General features: G+C 38.4%; 1 protein-coding gene across 5 annotated transcripts in view; it reads left to right on the forward strand.

The window, feature by feature from the left end:
- TNFAIP8 (TNF alpha induced protein 8) overlaps window positions 1-21,301 on the forward strand; it is a 101,656-nt gene extending 80,355 nt beyond the window's left edge. For 2 of the 5 annotated variants that reach the window (XM_090038438.1, XM_090038437.1), the window contains exons 2-3: window positions 16,433-16,494; window positions 17,913-21,301. In XM_090038438.1, coding sequence (XP_089894564.1) covers window position 16,494; window positions 17,913-18,478 — 567 coding nt within the window. In that variant the 5' untranslated portion in view covers window positions 16,433-16,493 and the 3' untranslated portion in view covers window positions 18,479-21,301. Of the gene's footprint in view, window positions 1-14,892; window positions 15,157-16,432; window positions 16,495-17,912 lie in introns of those variants that run through there. The other 3 variants (XM_090038436.1, XM_090038433.1, XM_090038434.1) reach the window with 2 other exon arrangements.
- Window positions 21,302-23,775: the final 2,474 nt, after the last annotated feature.

The raw sequence follows: 23,775 nt of genomic DNA on the forward strand, positions 1-23,775 counted from the left end.
ACAGGTGGCCCTCCTCTGAGCCTTTCCAGGTTATCTACATCCCTCCTGAAGTGCGGTGCCCAAAACTGGACACAGTACTTCAGCTGTGGCCTGACTGGTGTTGCATAGAGGAGACATATCACCTCCCTAGACCTGTTTGTGATGCACCTACTTATGCAAGTAAGAGTGTGGTTAGCGTTACTTACTTTGATGTCTAGGGAGATCAAAACCGGCTGGTCTAATAGTAGGATTTGTAGTAATAATTTCTGCATTAGGGGGTGAATTGAGCCACTTGCATCTAGGTATCTTGGATGTTAAATGAGTTTTGGTCAAGTTGGATTGCTGTTCTCCAAATGAGATGTCTAGATTTTTATCTCAGACATCATGGGTTTAAAAGATCTTTGAGTATAGACAGCTGCTGGTTATTTTTAACTTTAGTCTATAATATAATTGTGGCATTTTTTTTTCTAATGGGGGAGGAAGTATGTTACTTAAGAATAGGTAGCTGCCAGTTATTTTTTATTTTAGTCCTTAATTTAATTAAGGAATTTTTTTCTTCCTAATGAGGAAGGATGTATGTAACTAAGAATAGGGAGCCAGTGAATGAGGGATGGATCGGATTGTTCCTGTAATGATTCACATTGCTTGGTTGAGATGTGTAATTTGATTATTTGATTTGATGGAATAGATTAATGAATAGAGGGTGCATCTACATGTCATTAAGGTGCTGTGATAAACTCTGGCACTTAGGCTCAGTTAGTTTCGCCACTGTCCCTGACAGTGCTATCTTACGGCAGCAAAAATTAGTTTGCTGCAACCTAATAGCATTGCACATGTGGACTGTGATGCTTTATGCCACAGCAAATTAGTCTACTGTGCAGTTAAGGGCATGTGTAGATGCACCCAGGGATACACAATTCAGACAGCTCAATCCACTGTGAAAACTACACATCAGAAACCAATCTTTAATAGGGACTTAAATTCAGAGAGTATGGGAGCCTTGTGGAAGGTAAACTTAGGAAGGTTCTCTTCTTAAATAATAGTGTTAATTATGAGAGAAGGCTTTTTTGTGATATATTTCATTGGACCAGCTGTATAGTTGGGAGAGCTGTTGGCCAAATTTTTGGGCATCAAGTGACCTTCCTCAGGTTGCAGGGTTGTAGGTTGTAGCTGTGTTGGTCTAAGGACATATGCAGGCAAGGTTTTGTATAGATGTAAGAAGTGCTGCAGTACAAAAAGAAAATCCCCACAAATCGCACACCATTACTTACGATATACCATCCTTCCCTAGAACCTATATGGACAATCCTCAAACGATTGCAACCCATACTAGAAGGAGACCCAGTTCTTAAAGAGATCTTTCCAGAACCACCCATCCTAGCCTTTTAAACAAGCACCAAACCTTGCCAAACTCATCAGAAGCAAACTTCTTATGACCCAGACCACACCAAATGGATCCAGACCATGCAGGGGCAAGAAAAGTAAAACTTACCAACACGTCTTCACCAATCCCACAATAACGACACACCGCAACAGAACCATCATTATTCCTGGATCTTACACCTGCACTTTCAGAAATGTAAAATATCTTATCCAGTGCACCAAATGCCCTGATAGAAAATATGTAGGAAAAACCAAACATCAATTGCATACCAGAATGAATGCACACCGAAAATCCATCAAAGACAAAAATATATCCAGTTACCTGTGGGTGCACAAGTCTCACAAGACAATCGCTCTCTTTTTTTATCTCTGTTCTAATCCTCAAAGGGAACATGCAAAACACCTTTTGTAGACAAGCCTATGAACTTTACTTCATAAATCTACGGGATGCAAAAACCATGGACTTAATTTAGACATTGGGTTTATGAAACATTACAACCTGCCTGACATCTAGCACACCAGGTAAACTGCCTTCAACTGACCACTAGCATTTCTTCACACTTTTCCCTGTCTTCACTCCCATCCTTCCTATCTCTATCCTTAGTCTTCCAAACTTGCAGTCATTTGCATCTTCATGACATCTTGTTTACTTTAGCCTCTTTTCTACCCTGGAGTACTCATAACAATTGCAGTCTCCCAGTGCCTGAAAATGTGTGTTTGTGCCTGAAAGCTTGCAAAGAACTTTTTTTCAACTATTTAGTTGGTCTAATAAAAGATATCACATCTACCCAAAGAACCTTTCCTTTCTCAGTTTGTTAATTTCCAAGTGTAAAAATTGGAAATACTAATAGCTTCTCCTGATTCATGACATTTCTATGAGGTAGAGACTGGGACAGTGTAGGTTAGTGTAGGTAGAATATGAAATTAGGATTCTAGCACTCTTGTAGGATTCTTATATAAAGGCTTAGGGTTGTTTTATTATTGGGTAAATACTATTATGTCAAATCTGCCTTTGGGCAGTGGCAGTTGTTTTATTTTTTTCCTTCCTTTTCTAATTATATAATAGCCAGAGCCTTCATAATCCATTGTGGGAACGAGCACAATTTAAAAGCACATCAAGTTTCATCTCGAAGTGACTTAGTCTGTGTGTAAACTCTTCAAAAAAAAAAACAACAACAACAACAAAAAGGGAGGTGCTGGCTTTAGTAACCAGCATGCCGTAGAAAACTTAAGTACAGAATGTATAGACCAAACTTGAATTGTATGCCTGCAATGTGAAAAAATTGGTTAGTTTTGCATGCTTGTCTTTATGAAGCAGCTTCCTTTCTTCTCTTACCATATATCAGTCCCACTGGAGGAAGTGGGAGGATAAATATATTCAAGCCTAAGTCATAAAGGTCTAAAGTCTAGTTGCTTGTCCCAAGATACATTGCTCATTTGTTCACATTTGCTGTTTTATGAATGACTGATCTGAGACTAAGCATATTACAAAGCCATTTATCTACAAAACAATAGCACTTGTTGCCACATGCGGTTGCATAGGAAATGTCAGAGCTTGCTATGACTAACTGTTTTCCATTATAAAAATAGAAGTGAAGTTTTAGATTAACTGTATCCATTCAACAGATAGCTGATACCAAGTTGTATTATAATCAAATCTTTTAATAACTTTAGGTGCTCCATTTCTCCTTTGCCTGTGCATGTTGGCAATATTTTAATAAGTTCTTTAGGAATTTTGTGTGTGTGTGTGTGTGCGCGCACGCGCGCGCAGGGCTCTGCAGTTTGCGTCTTTTGTTGTGGGTGTATCTTAATGGTGTTGTTGAACACAACATAGCAATTACTGATACAAACCGGCCTGCTAGCAGCTTGGTTCCTCTTAATATCAATGTAGTCGAATAAACACAGGCACCACCTCTTACTGTATTTAGCTAACTTTAACTTTATTATAACGTGCATTCTGGGTGGGGGAGAAAGAAACGGGCAGTTCTGTCAAGTGTATTCACTCAGACATATATCCTATGTTGGACACTATTTTCCATAGAATGACTCCCTGCCAAGTATGGGGTGGGGTTGATTAGTTTCTGGAGTTTGACTGGCTTACCAGGAATGTGAAGGTCTTCATGCCGCCACTTAGTACTGCCAAATTTAAAAACACTATGATTAACCCTTTTCTGGATGTCAGAGAGTCTAAGGCCCAATAGAACTTAGATTCACAGATTGAAGCTGGGGAAGAGTGGTGAAAAAGTTGTGTGGGTAAATGAGTCTTGGGCTTACTTTTTGCCCCTGGTTTACAATCAGTGCCTTGTTGTATGCACCACAGCATTTTTAGATCGGCCAGGTCTCTGACAGAATCATTAGTTACAGTTAAGAGGGAAAGTATGCTCACTTTCATACCATAGAGAAATTGGAGCTTATATAGGCAGTCCAGTTGAACTTGCTAGCAGTTCACAAAATGTGGGCATGTTGCAGTGAGTCAGAAAGTGACTCCTCAAATGAATGAAATGGCAATTGAGACTTGTGGTTGGAAGTGTGTGTTTGTTTGTTTGTTAAAGGTATCTAAAATAAAAGGTGCTTAAAGATGCAGATCTCTAGTGGGATTTCAAAAACACCCAGGTGACTAATAGATGGTTACCAAATCTAGTCCCTAGTTCTTAATCCTAAACTGGTTACACTTCACTATATCAAACAGTTAAATAAACAAAACAATAAACAACAACAGGTCGGACTCGATCTATTGAGGACTCTTTCAACCCTAACAACTGTGAAACCCTGCCCTATGATGGATCTTCCGGATTGACTGTTGAACTAAATAAATGTCTTAATTTAAATATTCATGTCAATTGTGTGTCCCCATTATGGTCACTTTCATAGTATTCCAGCAAACAAATTAATTGGCTTGAGAAACATCAGCTCGACTGAATATTGAAGGTTGTTAGCAAAAAAGTAATGAATAAGTAACCGACTATTGGGACTGGTAACTGGATCTTAAAGAATTTTCACCTAGTCAAGGAGGGAAAGCTACTGTTACAGATATGTCCATTAAAAACGCATTTAAATTTTAAATACTTGCAGGAAGATGCAGACCAAGATTTTATTTCAGGAAAGTATTAGTAAAAAACATCAAGAACTAAATAATTTTAGAAACCAATACTGATCCCGGACAGCTTGTAAGCAGAAATAGCTGACCCATTTTGAATAAATTATTCATTATGAATTTTTTGTTTGGCTCTCAGTTGACAAGATTGATGCCTATTAAGTTTCAAATCCTTCAGAATGCCACAGTGATACTGTAAAGGTTTCTAAATCTGTTGATACTAGTTTTAAACTAAATTTGTGTTTGTAATTAACAACATCATGATCAGTCACAAGGCATAAATTAATGAAATGTTATGGGGAAAGAGGATAGTATTGGGGAAAGAGGGTAGCAGTACTATCTTTCACAAAGAAATGGCAAGCTGCTTTTTGGGTTTTTTTAAGACACTGCAAAAATGTCACTTGACTCATTTGAAATTATCGGTAGGGTGTATTGTCATCGGTGGAGGAGGGCTTGACCTTTTCCATAGTAAAGTGACTTCTTCCCATGTCTCCTTTCCCACCGTAGCCCTCATAATCTCAGATTGAAGCAGCCTTCTTTGGCCAAATCCCTGCTTCATGCTTGATCATAAATATGGTATACCAATGAAAAGTAAAGTGGCTAGGCCTATGATCTCTTGTAGCACTCAACATTCACTTAAACATGCATAGCAAATGACTCGGTTTCTTAAGCAATAAAATAAGAGTGCTTACCCAGAGTATGGATGCAATTTTTAGACGGTAAATGTGCGTGCAAAGGTTAAAAGTGGGATATTTTACTCTTATTACTAAATGTCATTTATTATTATGATTCTGGAACCAAATAGAACTGCTTCTTGACATAAAGGGAAACTACAGAGTTGTACAACAAGATCTAATTTGACAGATAAATCACTAAATATTTGGGGTTTACTTTCCCCTCATACCTGTTTGGTATCTCCAGTAAATCCACACAGAGTTATGCTAGCATAAATAAGAGCAGAGTCCAATCCTGAAGACCTTTTTGTTTTGTTTTTTCAGACAACAGCAATAATCAGTGGTATTTTTTTAATGTTAATAGGTTAGGACTGAGAATGCAATTTAATTGGGAAATTTTTTAACACAAACATTTTCAGAGTTGTTTTCTTTTTAAAGCCAGTGTTTTATGTAAAAACAAATTTTGGACAATTTAACAGCCATCTTGATTGTTTTCAAATGAGAAGGGCCACGGAATTAAGCCAGAGGGAAACAAGAGCCAGCGCAAAAGTTGTGCAAGGAATAACAAAATGAGTGTATTTGGGTAGGAGGATTTTGCCAGACATGTTTTGTATTGATAGCAGGGAGTGAGGGAATAGGAGACAGGAAATGCTTGCAGACAATGATTGCATGATTGGGAGGTTGAACAGTAGCAATGCCGAGACAGAACACACACACACAGTGAAAAGGGCATGGCATACAGCAGCTTGAACCCTTTTTATGGATTAGGTGAGGACTTTTTCAGCATATTTTTTTTTTCCTGAAGGAAGAATTAAAGAAGTGAGACCTGATAGAAATATGTAGGTGTACAGATTGCCGTGAGCAAATGAATAGAGCTTGAAATAGAACCAGAGGCAAAAGTTAGGTGTCTTCAAAGTCACTTTAAGAGCAGTTTTTTTTAATCGTATCTATTTTCTAGTCATTTTGATGTCACTTTTTACTCTTTGTCTGCTGTCCTCAGACATTTTGGCATTATCTTGCTGCCCCTTTCTTGACGCCATCTTCAAATGTCTCTTCTATGTTTTGACTGCTGAGCTATTAATCTGTTCTTGCAACAGTACCTTTTCTGTGTTATGCTTTACTCTCACTTTTGTATCTGCTGTCACCAAGCAATTCAAATTACAGCAAGCATTTGCTTTTTCTTCTTTCTCCATGGTCCTTCTGTCCCGTAATATTTAGCTTTTGCATGACCTCTGCCCTTTTTCTTTGGTTCACATTTCTCCTCACATTTGAGGCTCTTCATAACTGTGCCTCCATCCCTGCCCTAGTCTTTTAGTTTCCCTTGCTCCCTATATTTCTGCTCAAGCTTCCCTCATATAATCTTTTCTGTGTCCTGTACCCTTACCTAGTTTTCTGTTTTGCCCATGATGTTCCATGGTGAACACTATTAATATACATAAAATATCACCACCTTCAAAAGAAGTCATTCAGCAGTTATTTGATAACCTATTTGACTGTAATAGGAAAGGTATACTTGGAGTAAATACTGTCTTACTTGCTTCTTGCTTTTTGCAGGGTTCCTATTGTTGTGCTGCTGTTTACTAGGTATGGGTTTGAGACTGGATAAATGATAAACATCTAGGCAGTGTCTGTTTTGTAGAAATAAACAAAGATGCATACATTTCCAACAGAACATTTTTTCTCTCGCACTAGTGTGACTGACACTTGTGTGGGCTTCTAGTAAACACATATCTGTGTACACAGATCTAGGGAAGAGAAGAACCTGTCAGCTGCCTAGATGAAGGAATGGCAGATAATGGAAGATATCTTTCATTTCAAATGAAAGATAATGGAATGGCAAACATCTGAAATGTATGGGAATCCATATTAATACTGCAGCATCTGTTGCTGCATTCATGTTAGGGGAAACAAATGGTGGCTAAGGAGTGAAATTCCAGGTTAAATTAGGCAACCCTATATATTCTGTGTGATTGTCCACAAAACATTTTTCTAATGTGGGTCTGCAGCATCAATAGTCATAGGCAGAGAGGAAACATTACAATTGTTGCAACCTATTTTTTTTGTTAAGGTTGCATTATGTTTGAAGGAACCATGCTTCTAGGAGAAATGGGCATATTTTTAAGAAGGCTTTTTGTATCTCTTAACTAGCTATAGCATGTACCGTATGATACAAGGGATGAACGTGGAAAGCACAGGCATGTAAAACTAGAATAACTTGTTGGCATGGCCTTTTTTCAAAGAGCATGAAAACTTTACAGATGGAATGGCATCCTTTTTTTTTAAATCGGGAATAGTGTCCTTTACTGCTGTCCCCATTGTATACTCTTCTTCACACACTTCTTTTTGGGATAATATAGTGGAGCAACTGACTCTTGCTAGGTTTTGTTCAGACTTGCTTGTTCCACCTTGGAAATGGCTTGCCTTAGCTGCTGGCAGATCTTGGACTTTTGAGTTGAAGCTTTGAATTGGAGAACACCCCTGTATTGCTCACTGCACTTTTTCTATGCAGTCTTGGAAAGGGGGGGCAGGAGGTGGGGAGGACTATATTACTCTTACTGTAGTTCTGATGACTTTCTCTCCACCTTTCCCTGCCCGTCTCATTTTTGTAAATTACACTTCACTTGAATCCATTCTTACAAGGGCCCTATCGCCTTTTGGGAAAAGAAGAGATTCCTGCCGCTGCCCCTTCCTAAGCGTTTGTGATGGAAAGTAAGCAAGTTTGTTTAAAGTTTGTTGGGGATGTCCCATTTCTGAATATTTTTACAGCAGAATTGGATGTATTTTTTAAAGAGATGCTGTAATTCACTGATTTTCAACCAGGCTGTTCGGATATCCTGGGGTGCCATGGAGTCTTTTGAAGGGCACCCTAGGCAGTGAGAGGAGATGAACAGATAAGGGCAGGCTCAGGCTCTCACTGGCTGGCTGCTCCCTCTGCTCCCATTGCCTGGCCCTTGTGCAGTTACATATAGCTATCCATCATCTTGACAGAGGAAAGAAAAACATGACAAAAGTCAGTCAGTCAGCAGTGCTTGGCAGTGGTGTTGGAGAAGAGCCCAGTGTGCAAGCCACAAGCCTTTCAACAGTGACTACAGGTCTGCTCGTGAGATGGAGGTTGATGCACACTCTGCTTCCTAGCTTGCCTGCGGGCCTCAGCTCGGGCTCTGTGATGGTTCTCCACAGTGACTGCACCAGCTTTGACCCAGCTTCTTCAGATTGAGTAGTTGTGGGCAAGGTTCACTCAGTTGTCAGTGGGAATGCTGAATTTCTTGAGACCTTGTCGCTGTATCGGAGCTTTGGCCTTCTACTGAGTCGTGGGCAGTTCTTGAGTTGGCCAGAAAGCCCAGCCTTTAACAGATGACCTTGAGCATGCACTCCACATGTCCCACCTAGCAAAGCTTGTGAGCATCCAGCATAGTCTGCATAGGCTGTAAGCTGGTCCTCTCAAGGATCTCATTGGTGATCAGTTGGTCCCAAGTGACTTCAAGGATTTTTTTAAGACGGCAAAGGTGGAAGCTGTTCAATCTCCACTCCTGCTTGGAGTATGGGACCCAGTTTTCACAGCCATAAAGGAGGGTACTGAGGACACAAGTCTGATAGATAGACAGCTTTGTGTTCAGGGTTAGCAGCTTGTTGTTCTAGACACATGAGGCAAGTTTGCCAAAGGTGATGGAGGCTTTGCCAGTTCTTGCACCGAGTTCTCTATCAAGACTAAGTGAGCTGGTAAGAGTTGAACAAAGATAGCAGAAGTGATCTATGGTGCCCAGAGCTTCATTATTGATGTAGATTTTAGGTGGGTTGGTGCCCTTGCAATATGACAGCTATTTTCTTGATACCGATTTGCTGTGCCAAATTTGGTGCATGCATCAGAGAACTTGTTAATCATGATTTGCAATTCATCAGGTGAGTTGGAAATGAATGCAGCATTATCCGCAATAAGCAGATCCTGAATAGTGAGCTGGGTGACATGCCTTTTGCTCTGAAATTGTCTGATGTAAACTAAATCAGTAAATTAAATCACAAAAGGAAGCTTATAAGTGGAAACTTGGACAAACAACTAGGGAGGAGTATAAGAGTGTTGTTCAGGCATGCAGGGATGAAGTCAGGAAAGCCAACATCCAACTGGGAGTTGCAGCTAGCAAGGGCTGTGAAGGGCAACAAGAAGGGTTTCTGTAAGTTCCCTTACTGAATGGGGGAGGCAACCTTGTGACAGAGGATGCAGAAAAGGCTGAAGTGCTCAATGCCTTCTTTGCCTCAGTCTTCATAGGCAAGGTCAGCTCCCAGTCAACACTTTGGTACCAGACAGCACAGTTTGGGGAGGAGGTGAGCAGCCTTCAGTGGTGAAAGAACAGGTTAGGGACTAGTTAGAAAAGGTGGACATGTACAAGTCCATGGGACCAGATGGGATGCACCCAAGGACATTGAGGGAGTTGGCTGATGTGATTGCAGAGCCAATGGCCAGCATCTTTGAAAACTCATGGCAATCAGAAGAGGTCCTGGATGATTGAAAAAGAGCAAACATAGTGTCCATATTTAAGAAAGGAGAAAAAGGAGGATCCAGGGAACTACAGGCCAGTCAGTCTTACCTCAGTCCCTGCAAAAATCATGGAAAATTATCCTCAAGGAATTCATTTCTAAGCACTTGGAGGGATTAGGAACAGTCAGCATGGATTCAGCAGGGTCAGGTCATGCCTGACCAACCTAATTGCATTCTACGATGAGATGACTGGCTCTGTGGATGTGGGGAGGCCAGTGGATGTGGTGTACCTTGATTTTTAGCAAGGTGTTTGATGCAGTCTCCCACAGCATCATCACAGGCAAGCTAAGGAAGGATAGGCTGGATGAATGGACTGCAGGTGGATAGAAAACTGGGTGGGGTATCGGGCTCAGAGAGTAGTAATCAATGGCTAAATATCTAGTTGGTAGCTAGTATCAAGCAGAGTGCCCCAGCGGTCAGTCCTGGGGATGGTTTTGTTCAATGTCTTCATCAGCAACCTGGAAAATGGCATAGAATGCATCCTCAGTAAGTTTATAGATGACATCAAGGTGGGGGGAGTAGTAGATATGCTCGAGGGTAGGGTTAGGATTCAGAGTGACCTAGACAAATTGGAGGATTCAGCTGAAGTGCAAAGTCCTGCACTTAGGATGGAAAAATCCCATGCGCCAATACAGGTTGGGGGCTGACTGGCTGGGCAGCAGCTCTGCAGCAGAAGACCTGGGGGTTCCAGTGGACAATAAGTTGAATCTGAGCCAGCAGTGTGCTCTTGTCACCAAGAAGGCTAACGGCATACGGGGATGCATTGGTAGGTGTGTTACCAGTAGGTCAATGGAAGTGATTATTCCCCTCTATTCAGCACTGGCAAAGCCACATCTGGAGTATTGTGTTCAGTTTTGGACCCCCCACTACAGAAAAGTTGTGGACAAATTGGAGAGAGTCCAATGGACAGCAGTCAAAATGGTGAGGGGCCTGGGGACGTGACATGAGGACACGCTGGCGGAACTGGATTTATTTGGTCTAGAGAAGACGAGACTGAAGGGGAATTTAATAGCAGCCTTCAAGTACCTGAAGGGGGTTCAAAAGAGGAGGATGGAGCTAGACTGTTCTCAGTGGTGGTAGATAACAGTACAAGGAGCAGCAAGGGAAGCTTAGGTTAGATATTAGGAAGACTTTTTTCTCACTAGGAGGGTAATAAAACACTGGAACAGGTTACCCGGAGAAGTGGTGGAAGCTCCATCCTTGTAAACAATGATCTAGTTGGGGATAGTCCTGCTTTGAGTAGGGGGTTGGACTAGATGGCCTCCTGAGGTCCCTTCCAACCCTAATTTTCTATGACTTTGTTGAACAAGCTGCCATCCGTCCTCAATTCAGTTAGTCCGCCAACTATTCAGTTGATAGTTTCCAAAAGCATACCTGAGAAGGATAGAGAAGAAAGCTGGTAGGCACTAAAACACAGCCTTGCTTCATGCTAATATCAGTGCTAAACTTGAAAGATGTTTCGTTTTCATACTGGATGGTTGCTCTCATTCTCTTATTGAACTCCTCGAATAGGGAGAGCACGTTTTGCAGACAGCCAATTTTTGACAGGATCTTGTAGATGCCATTCCTGCTAACTGTGTCGAAGGCCTTTTGTGAGTTAACGAATGTTGCGTAGAAAGGTGCGTGTTGTTCACGGCATTTTTCTTACAACAAACGCAGTGTGAAAGACATGTCAGTTGTGGAGCATCCAGTTTTCAACCCACAATGGCTCAGGGTCCGACTACCCTTGCAACAAGATAAGGACTGTAATAATAAATTCATTTCTGAAATGAGGTGATGCTTAATTCAGAAAAAGCTGTGGAAGGGTGCCTCAAGTCCAGAAAGGCTGAGAACCGCTGCTGTAATTCCACCACACATGATGGATGTGAGGTAGGAATTAATTGAGGGAAGTTCCACAGCCTGCATTATGCAAAAGGTGAAGCTAGATGATCACACTATTTCATTCCTTTTGGCCATAAAATCTTTCAATTCAGTTTATATTTAAATACTGTAATTTTCGTGTGCAGTATATGGTCTCCTGCAGCCACTAAACATACCTCTTGGGAGCTACAAATTTTTTTTACAGAAATGTTTTATCAGAAAAGTATGTAAAGCAGGCTTTTATTTCCTGTAATACGTTGTCTGTATTTTGAGAGAAGTTCTGCTATCTAACTTTGTTCTTCATTTCTTATTGCCCACGTGTTTACTGTGTTTCTTTCTTCCCCTGGGCATACTTTGCTCTTTGGTCCCCTTCTATCTAGGATCAGATGCATAAAAGATGTGGTCCTCTCTTCTCTTTTATTGGATAAACTGTTTAGCTGCCAATCGGACCCTTTTCCGCCCAATAGCCGTAGTAGCAGTGCTGGGTATGGCCCACAAGGGTGAATTGTATTTCCTGTCCTCCTTAGTCTCAGTTCCTTGTTCAGTGAAATAGGCTGGCTTTTCTTTGTCTTGGTGCCTTTCAAAAACAGCTGAAAATATAGGAAGCAGCAAAAGTTCTGAGGGCCACAGCTTGGGTATGGAGACTGCTCTGTGACATTGTGGCTAGGCACAGACATTCAAAAAGCCCAAGGTGGAATCAATCTAAGTTACACACTTCTGTGTACGTATTGTAGTTTAGTTTGGTAGTGAACAGAACAAACATTCGCCCTTTGGCGGGGGGGAAGGAGGAGGCAAATCTGAGACCGGGTTCTGCCATTTTTAAACCCGTCTGTGTGTGCCAGACTTCTGTTCTGTTACAGGTATAGACAGGTTTCTGATCACTTACACTGCTAAAAGGGTAATGTCTTTATCTGGCCTTTGGAGATTTTTTTATACTATTTGTCTTTTTAAAAAGGGTGAAATTTAAATAAGCCCCCAACGAAGATAATCTTTATAGCACTTGGTGCAGATTAGAATCAAAACACCATCTTTTAGAGTCTTTAAACATGTGATCCCTTAAGTCACAATCTGATTAGAAAGAAGTTATAAGTCACGGTGGCAGTTTCAAACTTTGGTAGGCCTTATTTATGCTTGAGGAGTTTGTAGTCCCTGTATTGCCTCTAATTGTTACATCTAATCATTATGATCGGTACACACATACTTGCGATGGGGCTTTGCCAATACTCAGAAATTTATGACTGTGGTGTTGCCTGTTCTGAATGTTATTCCAATATTTCAGAAGTTACTTCTGCAGCAATAACCGTTCTTACAGCTTTGTCATGTTTCATGATATTTGGTAGTCTTTACCTTGCTAAAGTCATGTGATTGAACACAAACCTCAGTTTTCCTCTTTTTAAGGAAGCTTTCATCTTTTATGGGTTTTTTTTTTTTAAATGTGAGCCCTCGAAGCTTAAAAAGTAAAAAAATGAAGTTCTAGAAACTGGCAAGTGTTATTTTTTTTAAGATTCTCATAATCTTGTGGGGACCCGACTTCTGATGCTTGAACACTAGGAAGGAATGGTGTTGTCAGTCCCACTTGTTTTCAAGGAGCTGCTCTTCCAGGGTACGGCCCTGTGTCTCATTACACAAGTCAACCTTACTAAGAATCTAAGGTCCTTATCTTATGCATCAGCTGCTAACACCACAGCAGTGCTGCGGCAAACGTACTTGTCCATGCAGGAAGGCAGACAGGAAATCAGTTGCCACATTTGCAAAATGATGATATGATGTATTCTTTCAGCATATAAATGCAATGTTCAGCCAGCCCTTACTTAGATTTTGCCAATCCTTTTCTTCTGCCTACTGTTCCTGAAAAAATTCTGCTTTTTGAGAGTTAGATTTATGAACAGTGATACAAATAGTCTTTAGGTGCTGATAACCTGTTCTCGTTCAGAGTTTTAATTTAAAATGAAGAAATATCTTTTTTTTTTTTTTTTCATTCTAGTATGTTGTTGGGTTTCTAATGATTGAAATGTTTGCTTGATGTCATCCTTGTTAACAGCTTGACAGTCAAATCTATTCTATGTAGAAGGACAAGAGTTGATTAACTCAACCTATTGGGAAAAAACATCAACTTGAAATAGAGACCAAGCTAAATAAGTTCAACTCTAGCTTTCACATTTCATCTGCAAAGTTTAGAGGTGTTCAAATTGGGATGTTTTCAAACCTGGACCTCTAAAATCTATTCTTTTTTAAATTCATTTTCAGTTTGACCAGAGTTCATAAATAGGAAATTAGGTAATAAGCATTCTGCTGCAGGAGATGGGGGAAGTGTCTTCCATGCAAAGGAAGAAAGCAAACTCCAGCTATAGAATCCATTCTGATTCCATCCCAGTTCCAGATCTAGCAACAAATTTACTAGCAACCTACGTAAAACGCAACTTGCTTGGGAGACATTTGCACCCATCAATTGGCACCTCTTCCCCCCCCCCCCCCCCCACAAAAAAACCCCCCTAACAAGCAAGTAAATTTAGAAGATATTACAGAATGCTGATATAAGCCCTGGTGATTTCAGATATTGAGTTAAAGGATTCCTCACCAAGAATCTTTAATACTGACTGCCTTCCTATAATGAAGGGATCTCAAGGCTGAGCTCTTCCAGATTAGTACAACTGTAGCAATGGAACACTTATCAGAAATGCTTATCATTCTAGACCTAAATTATGTACCATACAGGAAATAAAACCAAGTCCTAAAAAGAAATATAGGGGAGGAGGAAATAATAAGAAAAAAGTTTCAAAAGTGATTAAAATGGGGTAGGATGGATTCAGTCCCTGAGATTTCTGTAACTTGGAGCCATCACAGAATTATGTGATTACATGCCAGTTTAATGCATTGTGTTGGAAGCTGCCAAAATATATGTTCTAGCTCTCAAGAAGTGCTGTCTATCCACTGGAGTGAATGGTGCATACAAAGGCTCAACATCTGCATTAAAAAATATTCTTTAATTAGGGCCCAAATATGAATTTAGATACTGTATTTAAGGCATTAGTTAAAGCTTCTAAATCGGGCATATGACCAGTAAGATCCTCTAAACTGTTGAACAGTGAACTAAGTTGGTCATAGAGGCTCTCGTAATGTTAGAAATAAAAACATGCTTCCTAGTTATGGTGATGAATCTCTTCCTAACAATTTGTGTGCCCCTTTGAGTTGCTTTTACCTTCTTTCTCTATTTCTGTTCATTTCAGTTGTCAGTTTCCAATAACGGTTATTTGGGTTACACTGCTTGCTCAGCAATGTAATTTCCTTTAAGTTTTTTCTTTCAAGGAAGTGAAACTACTGCAGTGCAGTTTTTGCACTTGAACATGCCAAGTGAAATGGAGTGACTGGGGTTGAAGAGAGAGGTACCTGAGAGAGATTGCTTTTGCAAAAAATACTATACTTCTGTAGTGTTAGAAGGAAAAAAACCTTTAAATCTGTATCAGTCTGTCAGTTTAGGAAGTGTAGCAAGTTACTATGATATAGTGTGTATTAGATTTGGTTTAACATACAAGGTACCCAGGCTAGTCTTTGCCTTATGTACTTTGTGTCTCTACATGAAACTTGATTGGCATCACTACATTAACAACTGCAGTTCTGCTCATTGATGAAGAGTAAGTATACTTTTAAAAGCTTTGTATGTTTACTTTGAAGGAGCCCTTAAAACTGAGTGCTTAAACTTAGCTTTCTTTAAGTAACTGCTTGCAAAATTGATTTTTTCTGGTAGAGAGAGAAAGAGAAGGTAAAAAGAAATGTCTACAATTAAAGTCCATTTGGATTTTAGAATGTCTTTTTTAAACTTCTTGTAAAGCTGGGATGTAAAGCTGTTGCTCTGACGAACAGATCAAAACATATGCAATAACAGAAAAAGGAGAGTTGACTTGGACTTTAATAATGCTAAGGTAGGTATAGTGTATGCATCACAGCTGCAAGGCTTGAATATTTTTTAGGATTGCTGTTAAGGATTGTTTAGAGCCTGATTGCTTTTAAGAGCCTGATGTGGCTATGCAAGTGAGGAATTTCATTTTGCTAATACTATCAGTTACTTGTCGAACTCTGTTTAGCTACTTTGTTGATGGTTAAGTCATGACTTCTGACTACTTAAGGTACTAGAAAAGTAAAAACACCTTTTAAATATTTGTGTATATTTCTGAAGTTTTAATAGAGCTCATGCATGGGTGGTTATAATAGGAAATTGTTTGAGGGAAATTTGAGTCTTTTTCTATAATTGTGATTGCAGTACTATGTTGTTTGAGATGTACTTTAAATTGTGGTGGGATAACCCAAAGGACCTGAGTATAATTGTTCTTTTTAGTATTGTAAAAATCTAAAAAATAAAAATTAAATCTTTCGCTTCCATTTTTTTGCTTTCAAAGAGATTGTGAAAAGGTAGTCTTTGAAACAGTAGTGGCTCCTATAAAAATCTGTATAATTTTGTGTAATGTCAGAGGGAAGGCATTGAAAGAGACATGTAGTCTAATAGGCCTCTGTGGAATGATGTCACGGAGGCACGATCAACATTCTTGCTGTTATGAGAAGGAGATAATGGAGCATTTATGAAACTTTTAAAGTTAGAGCTGTATTTTTTTTCTGGTGCAGTGACAAATTTATGCAATCTCAAAAGCAGCTGAAGTGTACATGAAAAAAATAAATCTTTGTTAATCCTAAACATTGGCTACTGATACTTGATGAATTAAAGTATATTTTATTCAAATAGTATTAGTTTTGGTATTAAATTTAAACCATGCAAATCTTTCTGAGACAAGTATTTTTTCAGTTCCCAAATGAGCTAGCTATCATCATTAGCTTCATGTGGTTAAAAACATGTATGTCTTGTGATCTTGATTAGTAGTCCTATAATGGCTAACAATAGGCTCCTTTATATTTCAGTATTCTCATCTAGTGCGAACTTGCTATTTAAAAAGAAGTACTCAAATGATCTAAGATTTAAAGTAAGTGAAAATGGTCTGAGGTTAGATGAAGGTTGTTCAAGATGTGAACCTCCTTGGAAGCTCTCCAGATCCTAGGATGAGCTCCTCAAAGATGCTGTGCAAGGGGAAAATACAGTTTTATGGCTTAACGGCTGTCAATTTAAACAAACACCCTTTTTATATATCCTGGCAATACTTATAAAACTTGATGAATTCACTTGCCCAAACTTAAACAGCTAGTAGGAAACTTGTTTGTTCATATGCATGACCTTACCCATTGGCACCTGTAGAATCTATGCTTTCATTTTAAAAAAAAAAATTCAGCCCTTACGTTTGCAAAGAAAACCTTCCATATGCAAAATGAATGTAAATAGGTGATAGACTGCCTGAAACTAAAGAGAGGGTGCTGTTGAACTCAAATTTTGATCCCGCAGATTTTTAGAGTTGTGTTTTAACACTCGTTTGCTCACTCTAAGCTTGACTTAATGAGAAGGCAAACGGCAGTTTTATGAATAGTTTGGTGTCAAAAAACTTCCACAGTGATTCTTACAAAGCTGCAGCAAAGTTTCCCAATATTTTTATAATGTGGGATCACATTTCAGGAAGGCATAAACAAATCATTTGTCACATTTGGGAAGATTTGTGCTCTTCTGTGTCCATATAAGCAACTACTAAAGCATTCCATGTGAATAGTGGATTTCTGGGGTACTGTACCAACCCTGAGTCAACCCCACTGTGGTCTACTGGTGTGTCAGGCAAAAAATAGGGCTAACATAACTGGAGCATCATCAGATTACATACCTGCAGCACCAGTATCTTGTGCTGGCAAGGGAATAAAGTATAGCTAGTGGAATTGAATTAAATGAGTCTGTAAAGTATATTTTAATAAGAGATTGACTTCTTTCTAACTGTATAGCTCACCTCTTCTGTGTTAATTGAATAATAATTATAGTTATCATGATATCTGAGAGAGTCCTGGTTGCTTGATTATTCAGTTCCTTTTGCTTGGTTGCTTCCATTAAAAATAATAAAATGATGCTGTCAAAGCGGCTGATTTCAGCTTTCATAAAAATTCTGAAAACTGGTTCAAAGTTGTGAGCTACGCAGCAAATTTCAGCAGCTTCATTTGTTTTAAATGAAAACTCTCTGAAAACAGTGCTTTTGTAATATATAACAAGACATCTTATATCAGTCCATTTTGGCAAAGTTTCTCTCTCTCCAGCTTTTTTTTGTAAAAACCCACAACTAAGAAGGCAAGGTACACATGAACCACCAGTAACTGAAATGGTAGTTTTCACATAAATATTTGTGATTTGATTCTATTGTTTTTAATGGAAACTGCAACAAACAAAACAGTGGACACGAGCAGAAAAATAGTCTTCTGTAAACTGTTGGTAACATGCTTGTAGTAATCTGATTGTTTTCTGTTTTTCTTTTAGTGGCCACAGATGTCTTCAATTCCAAAAGCTTGGCCATTCAGGCCCAGAAGAAGATTCTTGGCAAAATGGTGTCTAAATCAATAGCAACTACCTTGATAGATGATACCAGCAGTGATGTTTTGGATGAGCTCTACAGGGTCACAAGGGAATACACTCAAAACAAGAAGGATGCAGAGAAGATCATTAAAAATCTCATTAAAACAGTCATCAAGTTAGCAATTCTCTATAGGAATAACCAGTTCAACCAGGATGAAATAGCACTGATGGAGAAGTTCAAGAAAAAGGTTCATCAACTGGCCAAAACAGTGGTCAGTTTCCATCAAGTGGATTATACCTTTGACAGAAATTTTTTGTCCAAACTGTTGAATGACTGTAGAGATCTACTTCATCAAATCATCCAGCGCCACCTGACTGCAAAATCACATGGACGTGTCGACAATGTGTTCGATCACTTCTCGGATTGTGAATTCTTGGCTGCCTTGTACAATCCTTTCGGACCTTATAAACTCCACTTGCAAAAACTCTGTGATGGTGTCAATAAAATGCTTGATGAAGGGAACATATAAGTACTTGCATTAAGGTTGACTGCTATTATTAGTTGATGGAATGTGGATGATTTATGAAGGACTAAGGGAAGCACAAAAGTAGTTACTTAAGTATGACAGATGCTTCAAAAAAGGTCTTTACCAAATTGAATCCTTATTATGAGCCAGCCTTTGCTATTCCTAGTCCATCTAGAACAAAGACTTTAAATGATACTGCTTTATTGTGCTTTGCCTAAGAATACAGCTGGAGAAAGGTTAAAGAACAGAACTGAAGAGGAAGACTTGTTACAAAACGAAATAATGTGTTGTCATATGATACCAGTTATGGTTTCTATGTGTTGAGAACATATTAAATCATCAGAAGGCCATTTTTTGTAACAGACTAGTATGGTGATGGTACACCATGTAATTTCTTTAATTTACATATAAAATATATAGTTGATTCATTTTATATTCACATGTGCTCTATGTATTTGTGTAGATCACAGCTTTCTAGTGCTGCTTTTGTGAAGAATTCAGTTTTACAGTTTTCATAACAGTGATGGGGAGTTTGAGCTGTTTTGTTAATCTGCAGTCTAGTGATTACAAAAAAAAAAAAAATTATATTTGAAAACCTGGCAAGTGACCCTTACAGATCACCTCTGGTGCCTTTTAAGCTTTGATCATTTTGGGAACAGTAAATTACAGTAAAACAGCCTGACTAGGAAAACATAGGCCCTAGAAAATACCTGTACTATATATCATTTTATTTTGAAAACTAAGTCTCTACTTGAAAGCTGAATTACAATACAGTAAATTAGTTATGCAATTAATTAATAACCTGGAGGTTCTTGCTACTAAATCGCCAATCTCTTCTGAAACCATGAGTCAGTGTATAGTCAGTCTGTATATAGTAATGTGAATTTAGGAAACAAACATCTGAAAAAGAAATTTGAAAACAATTTGCTTTGTGTACAGTGAACATAAAAGCAGAAGTGAGTGAGTTTATGGTATTTTGTTGGGATACATGCTATTTAAATAACAGAGAAATGTCATTTTTAATACAATACCTTAAGTTAAAGATTTGTATCTAGCTCCTTCTCCTTTACCCCCACCCCCTGGAAAAAAAACACTTTCCAAACACAGTAATGTGCTTCAAAATGTACAGCTATTGCATTTCAAACACCCGAAGAGTTTTTTTAGGAAGCCTGTGAAGAACTTTGTGGTTTATTTAATTGCCAAAATGTTGCTGTTTGCTATGTCTTCTGTTTCATGAGTAAACCAAAGAAAATTTGCACTCTAGACTTTGTGCATGTTTTATTCTGTTATATATTAAATTATAGAAAGAAAAAGTGCGAGACAATGGGTAGACCAAAACAATCTTTCATGTATGACCTCCCTATTATTTCTAGTTTTTTTCTAGAATGGAAGAACAATTCAGTCTTCACATTAATTCTATCATTGTACTTTTTTTTTTTTAAAGTCTGTCAAATATGGGTGGGTTTTTTTGAGGGTTGGGGTGGATTTGTGGATTTAAATTGCCAGTTTCTTTTATATAAGAGCCAACGATGAAGGGTTGAGGTCACAACCATCTGGAGAACTTCTTTGCCAGCAGATGCAAGCTTAGTGTCAAATATTTTGAGCATTGGACTTTGTCCAGCATAGGTCATTTTTGTTTAATGATGCAATAACATAAGGTCACTCCACAGGGTCAGTACATTGTACAGTAATTATTTTGTAACTTTGCAGTTGCATTTTTTTTTTCTTTTCCCTCCAACTTTCTCTCTACTGAAAGGAGAATGGGAAGAGCTTGTGACATCTAGAAACCTGTGTTCAATATTTGCAGACTTAGGCTACAAACAGATGTTACATTTGTTCCCTGGACAAGTTGTGCCAGCATTTGTCCCAGGAAAAAAAAGGTCTTGGGATTGGCGTATACAGATGCAGATATCCGAACAATTGCACTTTGTCCCAGAATAAAATGTTTACCTTGGAACAACTGCAACGTCTATTTGTAGCCCTTGAGACTCTATATCTATTACTAATTTTACCCACTCCTGTTCCAAATGGCATCATTTTGAATTAATTTTAAGTCTACTTGCAAAGAGAATGTGATGCTTTTTTAGAGCTAGGTGTACTATGTGCATTCGATATGCGAACTTCTATGCATGGACTTTAGTCAGGATGTGAAACATTCTCATTATTCAATTTTGAGGGTTCCCTTGAGCAGAAATAGGTTTAAAAATTACTTTGTTATAGTGGGAACAAACGTCCAAAAGTCCATGAACCTGAAGTATTATCTAGTAATACGTTTGCTTCTTCAAATAGGCTAAACTGATGATGAATACTAGAAGTCTGACAGCTATAAGATATCACATCTAGTCAGCAACTTTGACATGTTCTTTCAGGCTGCAAAAGAGTAACTAGCATTCTTGTACAGCTACAAAGAAGGGATTTTCATGAAAATGAGTTTAAACAATTTGATCACAGATCACCAAAGGTCTAATTTTATAGAGATTGTGAAATGGTACATGCACTGAGCTATCTAACTTTATAGTTCATTTATTTTTACTATGTAAACTATTTATATGAGCAGAGTTTGAAAATAAATTGACTTAATGGCTTTGTCAAGACGCTGTGTTTTTCCCTGTGAAACATTTTAAATATAGCCATTCAGGAATATATCAACTCACAGCACATTTAAATGCTAGAGTTATTCAAAATCTGTATTCTTTCCTTATCTCAGTTTGGAAACTAAAGTTAAAGTTGGTTGTTTTTTTTTCGTCATGGTTTAACTTGCTGATGAAAGAAAGATAATGTCCATTGTTTATTAAATAAAATGTCTAAAGGTGGTGAAACTTACAACACGTTACAGTTTTTAATAGAAGACACATAGGACCCAAACCCTGTAATGGTAAAAATGAGAATCTTCATAAATAATTTACTTTTACTGTAGGTGTTTTAAGGATGGTCCTGTACTTGCATGTTGCAGATGTATAATGTACTTAACAGTTTTGGTTTATTAATCAAAATGTTACCAAAACAGATACAACTTGTGGCGTGCTTCTTAAAGCCAAATGTATTACTTTTTGTGGAAATTGACAAGTGATAAATGAGGCAAGTGATAAACATTAAGTAAAATGTTTTAATATCCACCAAATCATTATCATCTTACTTGCATAAAAGGAGACGATAAAGTGTGGTTGTCACTAACATTTTCTGCTATTACTAAATGAGCTTATGTAATCTTTATAAGGCTTTATATAATGATACTAGCCATCGTTACATTTGGATATAAAGACACAGAGGAAAACAATATCAGATAAATAGCAAACAGTTTTCTCCTTGTCACTGGTGTCTCCTAGGACCAATATATTAAATTATCTTCAGGTTCTGCTATACATACGTATATAAAAATTATCAGCAGCAATCTTGGGTACTTCCTGTAGTTGCTCTGTCAGCAAACCACCAAATGAAATCTTTTACAAAGAGATTCCTTTGCATCCCGAAAACAAGTTCCAGGAAATGAGGGAAGAGGAAATGGCCAGTTATTCTCCATTCCTACCCCTAAAAAACCCTTTGGAGCTTAACCCCCAACTCAGAGAAGCAGCCACTTTTTTTTTTTTTTTTTTTTTGGTGGCTTCAGGAAGACTTCATTTGTCTTCCAGTAGCCTGCTACAAACTGGTCATTATAATGTGACTGTGAAAAGGTCTTCAAGGTAACTCAGGAATCCATACAGCTTTACCAGGGTCACTTCTTATTCCAGGGATAAAACATTTGATTGACATCGGAGGTATGCTGGAAACTTTGCACAGGAAGGAAAGTGACATATATTTTTTTTACATATAAACTGTCCCTGAAAAGAACATGGCCTGCTTTTTAAAAAAGATACTGTGAAGAACAATTGTTCCTACTTTGCATAAATATCTGAGTAGCGGGGCTGACTGGTTCCCCAGCTGCCACATGCTGGATGGTGCCTGTGGTCCAATCCAGCATGGCGGGTCTGGAGCAACACAATAGGCCATGGCCACCCGAGACTGCACAGGATTTGGGAATGCCTGCTGAGTCTGACCCAGGACGGGCCACCAGAACTAGTACACAGTCATGGACACAGCGTGCCAGCTCCAGGGTTGTGACACAGTGGTGGACCAACCCATGCACTGGCCTGGTCCAGTCCATGGGTGGGGGGTGCAGAGGATTTCCAGCTACAGAAATTTGGGGCTGGCAGTGGGAGGAGGAAGCACTAGCAGTATTAATTGCTTTGGCTCTCAGATCTTAGTAATTAACGCTGCCACCACTCTGCTCTCCCCTCCCCCAACAAATTTCTGCACCTTGTGGGGATCCCTTTTTCTTGCATATTTTACCCAACTGGGTTGGGGTGGGGAAGATGTGGGTTATATGCAAGAAAATGTGGTAGCCATTTTAAGTTATGGAAAAAAATATGAATAGAAGAAAAATATTGCTACTTCTCTTGTTTTGTTATTTTTTCTTTAAATAAAAATCAGGTCCAAATGTCAGTTTCCTGTTTGTGGCTATGTAATAAGAAATCTCGTGGAATGATCTACATCATGATATGTTTGCTAACTTAACATAACCTAGTTTTGCATTTAATCTATATTCATATTATCAGTAATTTAAGCATTTGCTTTGAATTTTATCTCTGGCCCTTTTACAAAGAAAATATGATACTCGCATTTTAATAGAAACAGTCTCTAGCATCTTAGAAAGTTAACTAAATGCTAGAATGTTTCTTTTACTTGCAAAGAAAACTACTTGTACAACAAGTTCATGAAGTATTTAGACAGGTCAGCTGATATTCAAAGATAAAAGAAAAACACATGTTGGTCAAAATGTTATTAACATTTACCCATATAATTTTCATGACATCTTTGCCAAACATGCACAGAAGTAGTAGAGCTTCTTTTTGGTCACTTCGGGACAAGAGAAATTGCTATCAAAAAATAAATTGTACCAAATATGGTGTCACTGTTTGGAGACAAAATAGAGCAGAAGTTATGTCTAATTCACTGTAAACTTGATATTAGTAGAGCTATTTCTATTACTGTATCAGTCTGTTCATACCATTAGTCAAGATTTCCTAGTGTTTAATCACAACATTCTCAGGTGACCTCTTCATTTGTGGTGCTGTAGATTTTTAAAATTTTAACTGTGATTTCTATTTTCAAAGCTGATATTGGGAGAACTTTTCAGAAAATAAGTCAGCCTTTTCTTATAATTATTGGATGGCACAATAGTGGTGATTTTTAAAACTCTACATCCATATTTACCTGACTTGGAAGTTGGAAAAGGATATCATGTCAAATAAAATGCTGATAAA

This window comes from Crocodylus siamensis, chromosome 3 (genome assembly GCF_052110815.1).
Source record: "Crocodylus siamensis isolate JL-2025a chromosome 3, ASM5211081v1, whole genome shotgun sequence".
Classification (NCBI taxonomy): Eukaryota; Metazoa; Chordata; order Crocodylia; family Crocodylidae; genus Crocodylus; species Crocodylus siamensis.